This window comes from Onychostoma macrolepis, chromosome 08 (genome assembly GCF_012432095.1).
Source record: "Onychostoma macrolepis isolate SWU-2019 chromosome 08, ASM1243209v1, whole genome shotgun sequence".
Classification (NCBI taxonomy): Eukaryota; Metazoa; Chordata; class Actinopteri; order Cypriniformes; family Cyprinidae; genus Onychostoma; species Onychostoma macrolepis.
In genome coordinates this window covers 23,927,238-23,939,937 of record NC_081162.1, presented here as the reverse complement: position 1 = coordinate 23,939,937, position 12,700 = coordinate 23,927,238, and the positions used below count along the sequence as shown (strand labels likewise).

Here is a 12,700-nt window from a genome sequence, read left to right as displayed (position 1 = left end):
AGCAATCCATTCTGGTTAATGCATACACAACATTCATAAAAATACTGAGCCAATTAACTAAGTAACTATTTCATTGAGTTTATGAAGCAGAAATAAGGTCAATATATGTCACTGCTCAAAAGTTAAAAAGTTTTTTTTTTCTTTCAGCAAGGGTGCATTAAATTGATCAAAAGTGACAGTAAAGACTACATTGCTGCAAAAAAAAAAAACTGCATTTAAAATAATTCTATTAAAAGAATACTGAAAAAAATCTAATAATAAATATATGTATTATCAAATATTAACATTTTAACATTGCTAATAATTAGAAATGTTTCTTGAGCAGCAAATCAGCATATTAAAATGATTTCTGAAAGACGGTGCTTACATCTCATAAGTAGAAGCTTTGTGTTGTGAACATTTTAGTACGTCTATGTAGAATCTCTGTGCTTTTATTTCCAAAAGAGCAAGAAAATCATGTTTTCCATTACGTCTCCTTTAAAACCTTTTACCTTTAAAGAACACGCTGAAGAACTCAAGACGACTTCCTGCGCAAAATACCACAGAACATCAATTCAATAAAATCACAACGAGCTGTAATTTTCACACACTTTCGAAAACGCCTAATTGCACCTTTAAATACAGAGGAAGAAGCAATGAAAGGAGAGAGAAAAGACATGTTCTGACCAAAAGGAAGAGAAAAAGAGAAACAAGGCGGCGAGCATGCAGAGAAAGAAAGCGCGGCCGTGAGAATGAGAGACACGTCCGATCACGGTTCTTTTCAGATGGCATTTGTGAAGTGTGGAGAAGTCTCCAATTACCCACTTAAAAGCGTTTGATGACTAAACAGCGATACTGAGGGGAGGCTATTATTTAGTTCTTAGGCAAGATCAGCTTGACATTATTAATTACAGCATGACATCCTGAATCCCACTCTTCTAACGCAGGCGGAGAGGGTTACCCAGCATCCATTGCACGCCTAACTGCAAGTAATTCTAAACAACCAGCCTCTGAACTCTATGTCAAATGGATTTAGTCTTAATATATACATCAAATCCTCATCTTTCTATTGCTTTTAGAGGCTGTCGGCGTTCTGGCTCCGTTTGCTATTCATAGTCTGGCCGTTAGACCCTGTTATGACACAACAGATGTGTGTCACGGGATCCGCGCCAGGTTTTCGATCGCTAACGGACACGTTTGAACGTATAATTCACACGGTTTAACATATGCAGTGTAAATGCAGATGACATGAAGAGGAAGCCCTAAATATCTGTTAACAAATATTTATGTTACCTTGTAGGATTAAGTCACCACAAAATGAAAATTCTATCATCATTTACACACCCTCATTTCGTTCCAAACCTGCACGAGTTTCTTTCGTAAAAAACTCTAAAAGTGAACTCACAGAATGAAAGCATATAGTGAAAGTGGACTGTTAAGCCACAAAACAAAACATACCCAGAAGAGTATACACAACTAAAGTGTCAGTGTCACCCAACTCTGCTGGAAATACCATTTAAGATACAGTTTGCTGGGGCCCGTTCTTCATACCTCGCTTAATACATCTGAGATGATTTGAAAGATGCCAGATCTTCTAATCGTGATAACTGGTCTCTGGCTAAGAGATAAAAGATACAAATATCTGGATTGAGTTGTCTAAGATTACTGCGTGTTCTCGTGTTCCCCGAAAAGGGCAGATGAATTGATACTCGAAACCACGATCAGCAATGCACCGATTGGCTGGCGGCAAGACACAATTAAAAAAGACACCTGACGAAAAACTTAACAAATGTCTGGACTTTTATAAGGAAAACCACATAAATGGTATAATGGATAAATGAAATGTGCACTGTTTTTTTATTTTATTTAAAATGTTTTTACATGATTCCCAATTATTTATATTCACGATTGCTAGTATTTGTACAGGCTTTACATTTTTATTTTAATGCTGTAATTAGCAATTCATTTAATTTGATCTTTGAAACACATTTGTTACGTGACAGCATTAAATAAAATTTCTTAAGGGTCAAGATGAAGTTATCTGCATCTCCTGCACTCCATCAAGCCCCTCCCATAATAGCTGTCACCACTCAAATTAATACACGACTCAGATGAACTGTATAGCATGTGTGTAAGACACCAATAAAATTATAAAGTAATTATTTTATCATGAATAAATATTTCAATGAGGAAAACTGGCTGTGTCTATAGTATTATAGACTACACAACATTATTATATTATTTTTTTCCATTAATTTTTCAATTATTATTATTTTAAATTATTGTCCCTGGATCAGTAGGGTACACTTTTAATAAAGTAGCAGTGGCTGGGACAGATTTTAAGTATCAATTCTGCTTAAAAAGATGCAATCTAATCCTGTTTACATGAAATAAACCTGTTTCCGAGCAGGTTTAAGCTTACAGACCTGTTGCTATGACAGCAACTCCGGGATGAGCTTCGAAGAACCAACCAATCCAAGATCAAGCGAAATCGTCAACAATCAAATCCAGCTAACTGAGTTAGCCACGTACGAAGAACGGACCCCTGGTCTAGGCTGGTTTAAACTAGTTTTACAATCTAACCAATCTGCAGCTAGCCTAGGCTGTATTCAGCCGTTTTTTTGTTTTTTTTTTACAGCAGAGAAATCTATTGTAAAATATGGATTAAGACGTGGTATATGCTTTATCTGACCCTACTGTAAAAATCATTTTTCATATTTATTATATTTAATTTCATTTTATTTTCTACATTTATTTTATTTTACATTTAGGTTTGGTATGACATGAAGATAAGTAAATAATGACATCTCATTTCTGGATGAATTAATTCTTGATTGTTTTTCTCTGATAACAAAAATATGTTCTAAGAACGTTTGGCTAACGTTCCCATTAAGTTATGAAAATATTATTTCTGAATGTTCTCTGAAAGTTCGAAATGCCCATTTCTAAAAAAACTTTAGTTTGTTATGCTAACGTTAATTAAAACACTAAAATAATGTTTCATTTAATAATTTAGCAAAAATCAAGGGAACGTTACTTTTCCATATTCTGTGAACATTTAATAAAATGCTAGAAGAATGTCCAACTAGAAGACGTTCCCTGAACAATGTATAAACTTTTTGCTACTGTTACTAGAACGTTATTAAAAGCCACATAACTTTGAATGAAAATTCTATTAAGGTTACTGGAAGAACATTTGTTCAAAGTTTTGAGAGAACCTTGCCAGAAAGTTCTGAGAATGTTAGCTAAGTATAAATTCTATATAAATGTAACGTTAAATGCTTGTTAATAAGATATGATGTTCGCGACACAAATGTACAACAGATATAAACATACTGAGTGCTTTGGCTCATGATATATATGAAATTACAAGTACACACCAGAGCCGTACCAAGAAGGCATTTTGTGGTAATTACTCCTAGAGGCCTGTATGTTGGCCAAAACACTTTAACATCTGCACTGATGGGATGTAAAGACACTGGGCGGTCAGCCAGAGCTACATTCCGCAGGGCAATTGCAGCCTTGAATGCACAAAGGGCCTGATGTTCCCGCCCTTAGTGCTAATAGCCATCTCAATCTGCTTCAGCCTAATTCAGCGGCGTTTGGGTCATCTTGGTGAACTCTGGAACACCTGACAGGATGTGGGATTGAGCGAGTGCCCTCCGCGCGGCTGATTTCAGGGTTGGGCGGAAGCCGTGGCATTCCTGAGTCGCTATCTGGAGCGTAGGCTTTAGCGAGATTTATTAGCAGGCTTTGCGATGAGTCAGGCCGTCAAAAATGTTAGCGCGCCAAAATCTTCTTGCAAACAAGATGCTAGTTAGCCAGAGAGCAGTTTGAGGTTGTTGCTCAATTTCACGTAGAACTTGCAGAGCATGTTATTAAAACTGACTGAATGTTTATCTTAGAAAACACATCACAAACCTTGAGGAAGCGGTGCAGTAGGAACGTGAACCAGTTAGTGAGCATCTTCTCAGCCACCGACTCAGTACTGCAAAAACAAACGCAATTCATGGGTGTTTAGGGGGTTGTTTTTAGGGTGTATTTTGTTTATGGTGTTTTTTGCATGCTGCTATGTGGTTACTAAAGTGTTGTAAGGTGTTCTGAACAGTTGCTATGCTGTTGCCAAAGTGTCTGAGGGAGGTTGCTAGGGCATTGTGGGGGAGGGAGGGACTTAGCAACTACAGCTGTAGTTACAGTTTCTAGTTGCTAAGGTATTCTGGGGGGTTGCTAGAGTATTGCATGGTGTTTTCTAATATGTGACCCTGGACCACAAAACCAGTCTTAAGTCGCTGGGGTATATTTGTAGCAATAGCCAAAAATACATTGTATGGGTCAAAATTATAAATTTTTCTTCTATGCCAAAAATCATTAGGATATTAAGTAAAGTATCATTTTTGATTAGTAATATGCATTGCTAAGAACTTCATTTGGACAACTTTAAAAAGGCAATTTTCTCAATATTTAGATTTTTTTGCAACCTCAGATTCCAGATTTTCAAATAGCTGTATCTCGGCCAAATATTGTCCTATCCTAACAAACTTATTCAAGCTTATAAACATCAAGCTTATTTATTCAGCTTTCAGATGATGTATAGACCTCAATTTCGAAAAAATTGACACTTAAGACTGGTTTTGTGGTCCAGGGTCACATATGTTCTGGGCATTGTTGGGTAGTTGCTAATATGTCTAATATGTTGCTAGGGCACTGTTATGTAGTAACTAAGATGTTCTGGGGTGTTGCTATGGTATTGTTAGGGTATTGTTATGTAGTTGCTAAAGTGTTTTTGGGGTTATTAGGGCATTGCTATGTAGTTACTGAGGTGTTCTGGTTGTTTACTAGGATGTTGTTATGCAGTATGTTCTGTGGGTTTGCTAGGTCCTTGCTAATTTTTAACAAGTGTGGTGATGAATCATATAGTAACTTTGGAGGAGGACATTTGAATTGTCATGCTCCACAATTACCATCTCTTACCGTCTAAGCAGTAGTTTGGGATGGTTACGGTTCTCTAGGTTCTTTTCGATCAGGTCAGCAAGAAGCTGTTTGAGAACCACAGTGGCATACTCCATCCGTCCCTGCAGCGCCGCCATGAGGAGGGAGGCCACATTGCCGCGATCCCGCATGGAGAAGGACCTTTGAGCCTCCAGCGTGTGGATGAAGGTCAGCAGGAACATCTTGTTGTGCAGCAGTTGACTGAACAAGCGCAGGGCCTTCTCCACATTTGCCGGCGACTGAGAGGAGAGGGAACGTTTGATTAAATGAAAGAAAAAGCAGGAGAACAAAAACAAGAATGGAAAAGCCAAACAGGAAGGAGATGAGAGAAACATGCGCAACAACAATTGTAGCCTGAATGCATACTTGGAAAAAAAGCTCTGCTGCGGTGAGATTTAATTGTTCTTTGCTGACTATTTTCAAAACATTTTTTGGTAAGGCACGTCTCTAGACGGCTATTCCACCAGGGCCTTGCAGGGCTGCTGATTTCATTCTGCCTGAGGTTTTAATTAAAAAGCATGCTGAAAGAGGGGCGTTCGCTCTGAAGCTCACTACTGAGACAGCAGTACCGTAGCTTCAGAGCTTAGGGGATCTTTTTAAAGCACATCTAGGGTTTTTTCTGCTTTCTTTTTTTGGCAGGAGGATTAAAAGAAAATGGTCTATGAGTTGTGGCAACCTACTTATTGGCACTTGCGAGTGACAGACGACACCTGGTGACAGAGAAATCGAACCAGGAGATTATAAAAGTTCCCTTACGTCCAGCTCCTTTAGAACCGGGTGTTCTTCGATGCCAGGGAACATCACTCTCATGGTGTAGGTACGATACTCCAGGAAAGGGATCTTCACACCGTCCATGTCGTTTGTCAGCTCTTGGATGTCTGTCTGCAGCTCAGCGAATGCTGAGAGTAATAAAGAACAGAAGAGATACGCATCCATCAGACTGAGGAACACCTCATATGCTGTGACAGACAGATATACTAGGGGACATTTCACCATATTTTGAGATTACTGACATTAGCTACAATATGGTAAGAAATGGTTATTTTGTGTCATTTCCATTTCGCATCTTCATGAAATTTAGGAACTTCATGAGACAGAAACTCTGAAATATATTAGGCAGTTCTAATCAACTAAACAAGATTTGAATTTAACTGGTTTCCTTTGCAACTTTTCAGTGTAGCTGGTAGTTTTGTTGATGTTAATTGTCTAATAGGGCAGTTTTTACATCCATCACAGAATCAGTTCTGGGAGATTAAATGAAATTATTCATCACTGATTGAAAACATGAAAATTGAAGCCATTTTTCTCTGCAATTGAGTTTTTTTTTGCACAATAATATTGCTCTCGATTTTTTAAAAGTGAGTTCAGTACTACAGTATTTGCTCTTAAAACACTATATATTTCAAATATAATATATTACAGAATTAAAAATAAACAATAATTACTATATACATAAATACACACAGACATACTGAAATATATTTGAATATATTTTAAAATGTTATTTATTCCTATGATGGCAAAACTGAATTTTTACTGGAAAAAATCAGACTGGACTTATTACCCCAGTCTTCAGTGTCACATGATCCTTCAGAAATCATGCTAATATGCTGATTTCTTCTTCTTATCAATATTGAAAAGAGTTGTGCTGCTTAATATTTTTGTGGAAATAGTGATACTTTTTTTCAGGATTCTTTGATGAACAAAGTTCAAATAAAAGTATTTATTTGAAATGGAAATCTTTCATAACATTATAAACGTCTTTACTGTCACTTTTGATCAAGTTAATGCATCCTACATTGATCAAAATTGCTCTCGCTCTCTCTATATTATATATATAGTAATGAATGCAAACAATTTCAGTCTCTGGGAAACTATGCCCACTGACAAAAGACACAGAAATGAAAAAACTATAAAATTGTATAAACAGAAAGTTGCATTCATTCCGGTATCTCATGGCATTCTTTTAACAAATGCATAAATAACACAGCAGCGTGTCTGTGAGAGCTACAGATCCTTTTAAAGCCGTGAATAAAACCGGTATCAAAGGATGAGGACATTATGACGTCATGACCCAGTTCAATCCCTCCACAAAGACTGCGTCAAACTCTGCAAGAATCCAGGCTACTGCAGTGCGAGAACGCATCCGGCTCGCTCCCGTTCAGCGCCCACGGGAGACCAAGCGCACAATAAAATAATACATCACAGCTCCGTTTGATTTATCCTATGGGTTAAAACTATTAGTAGCTCATTAAAACACTCTCCACACCTGTCTGAAACAGCTTGGCATGGGCCATATGCACCACAGATGCTGAACTATCCCCAAATCTTACCTTCCTTGCACTCTAGTGCGACACGGGACTCCAGATTGTCCATCTGCAACTGTAGGCGTTTGAGCGTGCGGTCGGCGTCCCGCGTCTTGCGCTTGTAGGCGATGAGCACGGCGATGATGGCGATGAGGAGGACGCCGCCACCGGCTCCGATTCCGATGATGGCGGGCAGCGTGAGAGTGCTATCGGAATAGATGTGAAGCATTCCAGGAGAATATTCCAGGCCGCCCACGAGAATCTACATGCACAGACAAAAGAAACTATTAGAATGGGTTGAGCGCCAGGCCCTTCAATCTAACGACCCTGCCGGCTTTAGTGGGTCATAATGAGGGCTTTAGATTAGCTGAGGGCACTCATACTGTTTCTTCTTGAATGAAATCAGCTCGCAATTAGAATTACCGCAGAATTATGCACTTGTTCGACACGTTCACGTCGCGTTTCTCCACCTGCGGCGAGAGAACAATCGCTCACGCCTCCGTCAGACACCGTGACCACTAATCCACATCAAATTACTTCAAAAAGTCACTTTGGCACAGGTGTGAAGGCAATTAGGCAGAAATCAGCAGGTAATAGAGGTCTAGTTAGAGATTCGGGTCTGACTGAGGCGTGGTACCAGGAGCTCAGCCTTGCGCTATTCGCAGACCAATTAAACGCGGCATCCAGCCGTCTGTCCTAACGAGTTTCACCTTTCTGCGGCTGCTTGGGCCTCGTGTGGCTGCATGAATTATTGAGACTCGGTGATGGAGGGGAACAAAGTGAATTCTGGAGCGCTGTCGATATGTGTCAGGTCATTAGCTGAGTGATCCCACTATGTCTCTCTCTCTCTCATTCTTTTTTCCCTTTTTTATGGGTGTTTCTCCACACTGTGGATTCACAAACCGAAACTCAACTGAATAATTGGCTCTTTGATAAACATAATCTTTGTTTCAGAGTTAGTGATAATCAATTAAACAGGAAGGTGTTGGATCAAATGTGAGCCTGGACCACAAAACCAGTCATAAGTAGCACGGGTATATTTGTAGCAGTAGCCAAAAATACATTGTAATCATCATAAATTTTTCTTTTATGCCAAAAGTCATTATATAGGATACTAAGTAAAGATCATGTTCCATGAAGGTATCTTGTAAATTTCCTACCGTAAATATATAAAAACTTAATTTTTGATTAGCAATATGCATGGCTGAGAACTTAATTTGGACAACTTTAAAGGCTATTTTCTCAATATTTTGATTTTGTTGCACCCTCAGATTCCAGATTTTCAAATAGTTGCATCTCAGCCAAATATGGTTCTATCCTAACAAACCATACAGCAATGGAAATCTTTCCAGCTTTCAGATGATGTATAAATTTGAATAAAAAACAATTGACCCTTCTGAGTGGTTTTGTGGTCTAGGGTCACAAATTAAGTAGCGTAATGTGAATGTATACTTTACACTGAGAGGAATAGGTCCTGGACTTGATTAAAATCGACTTGTTGTGATGCTATTGATCAGTTCTGAAAGTAATTACTGCGACAAGGTTTGTATTCAGGAAACAGTATTGGCAAAACACTCAGCAATTTAATAACCAAAACTAGATTTTCTAAAGAAATTCATGTCATGATGCTAGAGAGTGCGCTGGGGCGTTGCTATGTAGTTCAGAGGTGTGAATCTTTATGTTGATAGCAAATCGATTCAATTCATGTTTCACTGATTTGATTTAGAAGCAATATTTGCACACATTCAGAATGATTCAGTTCAATTTTATATACAACTACCTATATTATCATTTCAAATTTTTTTAAATGCATTAAATATTAATTAGTTATGTATGTATATGTACACACACACACACACACACACACACACACACACACATATATATATACACACATATCAGTATTTAATATTACATTTATATACATCATTAATAAATATTATATACATTTGTATTTTCAGACATAACTATTTTCAGATTAACACTTCTAATTCATATAGGTCTAATAGTTACTAATATATTTAGGGTTTTTATTTATTTATTAATTTACCCTGATGCGTGTGTATACATAAATATTTTTACAGAAATTGCTTATTTCTAAATAAAATATTCATTAAAAATTAGAAATTAAATCATTAAAAGTGTGTGCATGCATGCATTTTATCTATCTATCTATCTATAAATTATAAGTCTGAAAATATGTTTAAACGTTAAACCTAGATAAATGAGCCCTGTATCCAATATTTTGTGCAGAGAGTGGAAACTAAAGTGCTCTTTGCAGGACATGGAGACGCCAGCGCGATTACTTGCATTTTTTTCAGTGGATACTCCATTTTTGCTCATAAAGGTAAGAGTAATAAATCATTCGAAACTGTAAAGGGTCTACTTTTATTTATGTGCACTCACAATATCAACAAAATGTTGTGCTTTTATAAAATAAAGAAAACAAACATGATGCGCTTTCTGCCGTCTTGTCTTGAACAGGAGCGCTTCACAAAAATGAACTGAAACTCAGTGAATACATGCCTCACAGACATGATAAATACATTTATAGAAAGCTTTAAATTACTACTAAACGAAATAAAACAAATCGAAAAACAAAAACTCTTTCATTATAATCATAATCCATAAAGATGCATTTCTCTCTAAAGGCGCGTCTAATGTAGCCTGACTACGTCAGACTTCGTACTTCCGCTCAATTTCATTTCGCTTCTGTACTCAGTCTGATATAGCAGACCATCTCCCAGTTTATCTCCGGCTCCGCAGCAGCCGGGCCAATCAACGAACAGAGGGCGGGCTGAGAGCCGTGACGTAGATGCTAAGCGCTGAATTTAAGATTGTAGTTTAGGTTAGGGAAATCTAAAACGACAGCGGACATGGAGACACAGGATGCTGTTCGCTGTGTTGTGGAGAATATTCCCGGCATTTGCCAACTGAAGCCCGAACAAGAAGAGTGTTTGGTTCACATTTTGAATGGAGGTGATGTTGTGGGCCTAAGTTTAATTTATCAGCTGTTACCGATCGTCAGCGAGAAACTGGGGAGGCCAAAGTTCGGCAAGGCGATAATTGTGGATGCGTAGATTTACTTCACATAATCTGCAAAAGTCGTTCACAGCCATCTTCACTCCGGTATTTCGCTCGATGGTTTTGTTTTCGCCGCATACCTGTGTTTACAGCGGAAGTTCGAGACGGCCGAGCTGGCGAATAACATACATCATAACCAACCATTATGTGATTGGCTTATGGGTACACCAATGATTTTAAACTTCAGACAAGCGCCAGCCCACGAGAAAGTAAACGCTTGTCAATTATGCCCTTCCAGACTCTGTCTACGAAGCAAAGCGAAGTAGCAGAGTTTGGTATTACCAGGCTATGTCTAATGAGGAGACTCAGAAAACACTAGTTTATTAGTAAATAATTCAAATATCTCCTTACTATTTCCCCCGGACACATACATGGTAATTACTTTTGCTGGGGATTTGCGGCAAGCCTATTGCGTGTATTTGCAGCAGAACTCTTCAGCTGCGCTGGCGGCACGCATGCTGCTGCGGGACACTAAACACCATCCGAGCCGCTCTTGACAGTTGCGATAGCACGGCCTCGTGTTGTTTCCACCAGTACGGCATTTTTTTTTCATCACTAATTGATGGATGTCTAAAATATAAAAATAAGGAGAAGCCTAAAACAGCCCCGAGGCTGAACAATGACGTGAAAATTGGCCCAAAGCCCGGTCCTAGAGGCGTAAAAAAGTTGGGGTCAGTATTCATGTCTGTAGCACAAAAGGTGCAGGATAAAACGTGTTAAAGTTGAATACGTCGAGTTAAGAGAGTGTTCAAATGACTAACACAAGTATGAGCGATAATTATAGTGAGGTTTTCTCGAGCAATGACCATTAATGAAAGCCGTTATTATCAATAAAGGGGATGAACGTCTAAAATGCTCTTTCTAAGCATATGTCAGGGCTCAGGAAGGTTATGAAGGATTCCTGTCTGCTGTTTTTTAATAATTGTTTGAGCTGCCAGGAGAGCAGATAGCTAGATTACGTGGGAAATTGCTTGTATCAGCGCTCCCTATAATCCTAATAAGTACTTAATGTACGGCGAGCCACTTCCAGTTGACCTTTATGTTTTCCGTTTTAGCATTAAGGTAAAAAATGGCCATGCGGCAGTGGCTTATTACAAGATTGATTAAATGAGAGGCACAATGCCCGAGTCCATGCAAACCAAACATTCAGCATTTTTGCCATCTTATGGCCATCCATTCATTTTCTGCCACCTTTATTGGTTGATATACAATAAATAAGGAGCCGTAAATTCTCAGTCAGTGCAATGAGAGGTGAGCACGTTTTGCTCTTCAGCTGCACGAGAGGCTCCTTATAGATTAGTTGTTTATAATGCATAATGGGGAAATGTCATAGCTGCATGATCCTCACCATTACTCGCTGTTCTCCGGTCAGATCCGGTGAATCACAGAGCAGCTGAGATTCAGAGACTGTTAACAGACAGGGCGTTTCTCCAATCATCACGCTGTAATTCAGGCGGGCGTTGCCAGGAGCAGGAGGGATGAGATTCTTGCCCTGTTTACAGATGAAGGCACAGAAAAATGAATTTACCAAAAATGATCAACATACTGTAATTTGATGTGCAGAATTTAAATGTCATGAACATTGTCACAAAATGTCCAGGTCATATTTCACCCAAATTACAAATAATGTATAAAAAAATTTTATATGCAAAATTATAATCATATACAATTTCCATGTATAAATATAGATATGTATGAAATGATTATTTTATATAACTTTAAATGTAATAATATTTTCAAAATAAAGAATACTATATTTTATATTTAAAATGTTTAAGAACATTCAGATTTTCAGTATCGTGACATTTTCATCAAAACGCAAATAGAGAAAATGTAAATACAGGATGACGAGATTATGACAAAGTCATGCCTTCAAGATGATGGGCGATCCTGGTTTGACCTCCAGAATCCCAGCAATCCCAAGGGGGTCGAAGGTCGGGTTTGGATAGTACGTGAAAGGAGTTCCATTGAGGATGAGGAGGGCGGACACATGGTCCAGGATGAAGCCGAACTCATCCGGATGAACTCCACAATCTGGAACCTGCCGTTTGGTGTAGATGATGCCCGGAGCCAAGCACGTCATGACAGAGTCATTCACCAACGTACAAACCTACAGAGGAACATCCAGACATTTGTTCTTATCACGTAAACAACAAGCTGTTCGTAATGACGGTGGGGGCAGAGAGGAGAAGGACAGCTGGTCGGGAACTCACGTTTGTGGTCTCCACTCCTCCATATTTGGCTCTGACTTTGGGTTCCTGAATGGTGAGCAGATTGGTTCCTGTGACCGTGAGGGTGGTGCTACCACTGTCAGAACAAACAAACAACACTTCAATTAGACG

The 12,700-nt window shown here is 38.6% G+C and overlaps 1 protein-coding gene across 1 annotated transcript in view; it reads right to left on the bottom strand.

Annotated features, from left to right (window-relative positions):
* The window catches only part of plxna3 (plexin A3), a 174,232-nt gene that overhangs the window by 15,100 nt on the left and 146,432 nt on the right, over positions 1–12,700 (bottom strand). Inside the window, exons 17-23 of the mRNA XM_058784778.1 lie at positions 12,572–12,665; positions 12,229–12,468; positions 11,707–11,850; positions 7,302–7,536; positions 5,725–5,867; positions 4,951–5,207; positions 3,901–3,967 (exon numbers count right to left, since the gene is read on the bottom strand). Coding sequence (XP_058640761.1) covers positions 3,901–3,967; positions 4,951–5,207; positions 5,725–5,867; positions 7,302–7,536; positions 11,707–11,850; positions 12,229–12,468; positions 12,572–12,665 — 1,180 coding nt within the window. The remainder of the gene's footprint in view (positions 1–3,900; positions 3,968–4,950; positions 5,208–5,724; positions 5,868–7,301; positions 7,537–11,706; positions 11,851–12,228; positions 12,469–12,571; positions 12,666–12,700) is intronic.